Source organism: Myxine glutinosa, chromosome 8 (genome assembly GCF_964187855.1).
Source record: "Myxine glutinosa chromosome 8, kmMyxGlut1.1, whole genome shotgun sequence".
NCBI lineage: Eukaryota > Metazoa > Chordata > Myxini > Myxiniformes > Myxinidae > Myxine > Myxine glutinosa.
In genome coordinates, this window is record NC_136268.1 from 150,684,401 (window position 1) to 150,691,184 (window position 6,784).

A 6,784-nucleotide genomic window follows, 5' to 3' on the forward strand; every position below is an offset into this window, starting at 1 on the left:
TGGAATTGCTTCAGAAGAAGAACATGAAAATTGTTGAGTGGACCAGCCAAAGCCTAGACTTGAATCCCATTGAGAATCTGTGGAAAGACTTGAACATTGCTGTTCACTGATGCTTCCCATCCAACTTGACAGAACTTGAGCAAATCTGCAAGGAAGAATGGGAGAAACTCCCGAAATCCATTTGTGCAAAGCTGATACAGACATACCCAAGAAGACTCGAAGCTGTAATCACTGTCAAACACGCTTCTTCAAAGTATTGACTCAGGGGGTTGAATACTTATATAAATTATACATGTCTGTATTTCATTTTTAATTATTTTGTAAAAAAAAAACTCTGAAAAAAGATTCCACTGACATTATGGGGTATTATGTGTAGATCAGTGACAAAAAAAAAAATCTTAATTTAATCCATTTTAAATTCAGGCTGTAACACAACAAAATGTGAAAAAAGCCAAGTGGTATGAAAAGTTTTTGAAGGCAAAGCAAATACATACATACATACATACATACATACATACATACATACATGAAGTGAAACACGTGAAAAAAAAGGATATTTTATAACATGTCCTTGTTGTTGCTACTGTCATGGTGTGATTGTTGTTGTTTGTGTGTTCCTGCCATGTACTTTCTATATTTTATATGCACTGTTATCAGTATGCTGGTACTCATTCTGCCAACCTAGGAAGGATAACCCATCTGCTGGCATTAGATAGTGAACGTTAAAGACCCCACAGTGTCCTTTGCGAAGAGTATGCGAGCTATCGCCGGCACCATGAACAAATTACAAATTCCTGTCCTAGCTATTGCTGTCCTAACTTATCCCCAGTATTACCAATCCTAACCCTAAGAGCTCAGGAAGCTGCGTTGGCATCACTGACTCTCTGTGAAAAGGATGGTACATCAGTTAGAGAGAGAGAGAGAGGTGGGGGGTTTTTTGGGGGTTTTTTTTGGTATATAAGATCGAGGCTCGTGTAAGAGCTAACATTAAAAATAAAAAATAAAACACCTTTAGAGGCCATTTTTCCCTGCAAAGCGGGGGTTGGCCTTTTTCGGGGACCGTGGTTGTTGTTGTTGTTTTTTTGGTCACCTTTTTGAAGCAATGTTTTACGGCCGGATGCCCTTCCTGCCGCCAACCCTTTTTGTCGCCTTTTACGACAAGCAGGGAATTACCAGTGAACTGGTACTCAATTAGCCGACCTCGGAAGGATGACAGGCTGAGTCAACCCCCCTGGCGTTAATTCAGCGATCGACCGGGATTCGAACCCAGGATCCTAGGAATCCTAAGCTGGCACCCTAGCCGCTAGCCCAACACCAGGCTGTAAGAGCTAACATTAATGACAAAAAAACAAACAGACACACAAAACATACAATAAAGGGGGCGGGAGATAAGATGGGGAGAGCGAAGGAAGCACACAAGTACAACAGCAGAGAACAAGGACATCGGAAGGTCCGTGGGAGGGAGAGGGCTTGGGGGGGGGGGGGAATGGGAAGGTAGGGGGGGGGGTGGGAAAGGTATAAAACACATAGACACTGCTAGAACTTCCAGGAAAGAAAGAAGTCGGGATTTCAAAAAAAAAGTGGATCTGTGGTTAATTAATGGGGGTAGAAGAGATCAAGGTTTTGGATGGGGGAAGATAAGAGATGGTGGTGAACAGCTGTTTTAAAGACCTGGAGGGAGACGTGGGATTGAAGAGAGTGTGGGAGATTGTTCCAGAGGCGGGAGAAAAGAGGAATGAAGGAGTATTATGGAAGACAAATTATGGAAGGGAAGGGTGACGTTTGGTCTGCTTTTGAATGTTTAATCTGCTTCAACACATCAGGAGATTTCATCGTAAAGTAGATTTATATTTATTTTGCGTTTATTTCAATTATCGTCTGAATATATATTTGACTTTGACTGCCTGGTGTTGGCTTAGTGGTTAAGGTGCAGGCTTGGGATCCTAGGATCCTGGGTTCGAATCCCGGTCAATCGCTGAATTAACATCAGGGGGGTTGACGCAGCTTGTCATCCTTACGAGGTCGGCAAATTGAGTACCAGTTCACTGGTAATTATTCTAGGTGTGTCGCAAGAGGCGACTAACAGGGTTGGCGGCAGGAAGGGCATCCGGCCCTAAAACATTGCTTCAAAAAGGGGACCATGGTGCCCAAAAAGGCCAACCACTGCTCTGCGAGGAAAAATGGCCTCTAAAGGTGGTTCATATTTTTGACTTCCGCCCACGTTCCTCTATCTTTTCTCAAAGCTCATTAACATAAGCCTCCCCCTCCTTTTACCATAAAACATTGGTTTTAACAATAGCAATTTTGAACATCACAGCATTTTCCAGGCACGTAATCCCTCCAACTTCCCCCACGATATTTAAGTATTTACTATAGTAGGATCCCCCGAGAGCGAAAGTTCGCACACACCTACGTGTTTGACTCAATTTACAATGTATTATATATGTGCATGAATTTTATATTTAGGATGATCAAGGCAGCAGCCTGTTGCCTATACACCGCCCAAGGAAAGGGATGTGTCAGAAGAACATGTTACATGCTGTAGTAATAATGTTGTATTCCATTACTGGACAATAAAATGGAAAGTGGGACGCTTGAAGCAAGGTAGTCCAGAGGGATGGGGTGGCAATACATTTTGGAGTCCACAGCACCTGGATTCCTCAAGCGAGTGCTCGACCGTTAAAAGGCGAGGGTGCCGAAGCCTGGTTAGCTGCTGCACTCCTCGTCGCATCTGCTCCAACACAGGATCACGATCCAATCGACCAAATCTCTCCAGTTGTTTCTTTTCAAAGACAAACACGGCAACATCCTGGAAACATTGTGGGAAAGAAAGAAAGAAGAAACAGAAACGAGTTAAAAATCATTAAAATGTTTAGAAAGCTAAAACTGGGTGAACGAAATGTTTGTGATCACTAATCGGTACCCTTTTACATGGTGCTTAACCTGCTTGGTCGACTTTTTGAAGCCGTGGTATATTTTCCATGCCAAGTTGGGGCCTCCACTCGCAGCATGACCGGTTATCTCGTACTCCCGGGTAACCGGATTGCCAAGCACCACAGAGACTGCGCTCGTCACATCTGCCGTAACCTTTGTCACAGTGCTCTTCAGCTTGCTAAACATTGACTCCATGACCTGCTGAGATCAACAAGGAAATCTATCAAATTACGTCACCACCCTTGGAATAAACATATTTAACCAGGATATTACACCCATCACCATCAAATTATATGATAAAGGAATATGAATCACTCTGAGGACTTGGCCAGGCGACAATAGGGCAAGAACCTCCATGTGCCCTGAACATGAACGAACGCACACATGCACGCGCACACACATGCACACACACACCACCACCACCACCACCACCACCACCACCACCGCCAACATGCATTTTAAGGCCATTTTCCCTGCTAGAGCGGGGGTTAGCCTTGCGGTCCCCATGACAATCTTCTCCATCTTGCCCTATTTTCTGCATCTCTCCTTGTTAACCCCCTTGCCCGCATTTCTTCTTCCACCATCTTCAGCCAAGTCTTTCTCGGTCTTCCCCGTCCTCTACTTCCTTCTACATTCATTTCCATCACTCTTCTCAACCAGTCACTTTCATCCTTCCTCAACACATGACCAAACCATCTCAACCTGTTCCTCTTCACAGCATCAATCACAGGCTCTATTCCCATCATCTTTCGCAATTCATCATTTGTCTTCCTCTCTCTCAACGATACTCCGCACATCCATCGAACCATTCGCATTTCCACCCTTTCCAGCCTCCGTTGCTGCTCTACGTTCATTACCCGTCTCGCTCCCATAAATCATAACACTTCTCACACATGCAGCATACACCTTTCCCTTCAGCTTCAGCGACACTACCCTCCTCATCAGCATGCCACTCAGTTCCCGAAACTTCTTCCATGCACATCTCACTCCAGCAACCGTTGCCGAGTCTGATCCACCTTCTCCATTCAGCATGTCTCCGAGGTAGCAAAATGTTTTCACACTCTCCAACTTCACGCTTTCTCCAAGATCCACCTCAACATTTCCTCCATCTGCAGCTCCCTCTGTGCACACCTTACATTTTAATGTAGCTGCCACACTGGTTAATGACCCTCTCAGACCACTACATTTTTGATGAACCCACTCAGCGCACATTGTACACTGAATGGAGTTCACTCCGACACCCTTCCTGCACACAGCACATGGGCACTTCCCAGTTCTTTCCACCTCACCACATGCTTTACCACTTGCCATCACCTTCGTCTTTCCGATATTCACCTTCAGACCTTTTGTCTCCATACATTCCTTCCACTTGTTCATCTTTTCCTTCAGTCCATCCATACTTTCTGCAATCAACACCAGATCATCTGTATACAACAACTCCCACGGTAAACCCTCCTTTACGTTCTGAGCCAGCACCTCCATCACAGCTACAAATAGTAGTGGACTTAGTACCGACCCCTGATGCACTCCCACCTTCACCTCAAACTCACCACTGTTCCCGTCCTTCGCCCTTACAGCTGTGCATGCTCTTTTGTACATTGCCATCACTACTCTGATCAACCATTCCTCCACTCCTAACTTCCTCAATGCCCATGTCAATACTTTGCGTGGAACCCTATCGAATGCTTTCTCCAGATCAACAAACCCAAGAAACAACTTCTTCCTCTTCTCCATGTACTTCTCCTGCAACTGCCTCACAATAAAGAGCGCGTCTGTCGTTCCTCTTCCTGGCATGAATCCAAACTGCATTTCGTCGATCTTCACTTTCTTCCTTATCCTCCTCTCCAACACCCTTTCCAATACCTGCATTCCATGCTCCAATAACTTTATCGCTCGATACGAGCCACACTCCAGAGGGTCACCTTTCCCCTTGTATAGAGGGACGAGGATACTCAGTTCCCAATCCACTGGAATGTGGCCTTCTTTCACCACCAGATTACAGATCTCTGCCATTCTCTTCACACCCCAACTTCCCGCTGCCTTCAACATATCTCCCACAACTCCCGTCGGCCCTCCTGCTTTTCTACTTTTCATTGCTTTTATCGCTTCCTCAACTTCCTTCTCAGTTATCTTCTCTGCAACACACACACACACACACACACACACACACACACACACACACACAAACACACACACACACACGCAATCTGCAATAATCAAAGACATTTCGTGTAACAATGTCTCTATCTCTCACAGAGCGTCGGTGTCGCCGAAGTAGCTTCCTGAGCAGGGGTGATAGTAGGTGGTTTGCCATTGCCTTTCCAGCGGTAGGTAGGGCAGGAATTTCTAATTTGTTCATGGTGCCGGTGATAACTCGCCCACCCTTCACGAAGGACACCGTGGGGTATTTAACGTCCACCAACGAATTCCGGTGGACGGGACACCTGGTTTAACGTCCATCCGAGGGACCACACGCACATCGATGAATCGACCTACCTGTGAAACACCGGGATGACCGTTTTTATAGCCGGGTCGGGATTCGAACCCAGGCGAGACAGGCGAGAGGCCAGCATGCCTACTTCCAGGTCATCCTGTCAGCACCGATTTCTATCAAATGAGTAGAATGTTGTAAAGTTGGACAGGTGCAGGTATGAACAGGTATTTTCAAAATTAATGGCAAAAAACCCCTAATTTCAACACAACCACTGGCAGTGACAAGCAGCGTCTCCACAGGTCTACTTAAACACGTAGGCCTACGTACAAGTACCAAGGTACCTATTGACTAAACTGGCGTCAGGAAAACCGGACAGTACGGTTCGCCAGGTGCACTGCGCTGGACTGTTCGACGCCAGGTGCACTGCGCTGGACTGTTCGACGCGGACTGCAAAGACCGCGCAGGTAGGTAGGAATACGCTCGTGACCCGAAGCCGAGCCGTTCCCCGCCACCGCCGCCGTCACGTCTCCAAGTGTGCATCTCAAACCCACGACTTACCGCCTCACAGATGGACTACACGTTTGTGGTTATTACAGCCATAGTGTTCTTCAGGCAAACCTTTCGAAAACGCCAGCGTGCCAGCTTTATGTTTCGCCCCCCGGAACAGATGTCCGGAGACAGCACAAGCCCATCCGTTTATGGCTGTTGTTGTTGTTGTTTGTGGTAAATCGTCTTTAAAGCATTTCGTAACGTTTTACAAATCCAACACAATGTACATGTAGATACCAAACATATGTATATATGACACTACAATTAAGCATTAATTTTTGTTTAACTGGAAATTCTCAGGAATGAGGAAAATATTTCAATACGTGACGTACACATTATTTGGAAGGACGACATGGTTCGACGTGGGGCGACGAAGGATCGACGTGGTTTTAATAATGTCGGCTGGCGGGTTTTTATAATGATTAATAACATAGAGTAATGTTTGTTCGTTCCCTAAATGCGGGAAAAAATCTGCTTACGTGGGACGTGGTATCGTTCCTTGTATTCCGTAAGTAAAACTCAATGTGCTCGTGTGAGTAACGAATGCTCAATGACGTAAATGATGAAGGCACCACCGCCATGTTGCTCCACCCAGAAAAAGATAGATTACGTCATTCGGGATCAATTACATTGACACTTGACAGTGACGCATAATGTTCGTAAGGAATCCGAACAATGCTGTCCTGAGCAAGTGACATGAAGTCGGTGTTACCGAGAAGCGAGCTCAGTGAAGACAGGCGCACACGATATCATGTGGGCTCGCTCAGTGTCACTGTTGGTTTTGTCTGATAGACTGGTCGGAAATCTGATAAATGTGCTTCTAATTCTATAAAATCCTAGAAGCATTTTTGGGGAAAAGTTGACAGA

General features: G+C 45.7%; 1 protein-coding gene across 4 annotated transcripts in view; it reads right to left on the reverse strand.

Annotated features, from left to right (window-relative positions):
- SCYL2 (SCY1 like pseudokinase 2) overlaps positions 1-6,093 on the reverse strand; it is an 89,134-nt gene extending 83,041 nt beyond the window's left edge. The window contains exons 1-3 of one of the 4 annotated variants that reach the window (XM_078783847.1): positions 5,987-6,093; positions 2,944-3,135; positions 2,652-2,809 (exon numbers count right to left, since the gene is read on the reverse strand). In XM_078783847.1, coding sequence (XP_078639973.1) covers positions 2,652-2,809; positions 2,944-3,129 — 344 coding nt within the window. In that variant the 5' untranslated portion in view covers positions 3,130-3,135; positions 5,987-6,093. Of the gene's footprint in view, positions 1-2,651; positions 2,810-2,943; positions 3,136-5,709 lie in introns of all 4 variants that reach the window. The other 3 variants (XM_068125394.2, XM_068125396.2, XM_068125395.2) reach the window with 3 other exon arrangements.
- Positions 6,094-6,784: the final 691 nt, after the last annotated feature.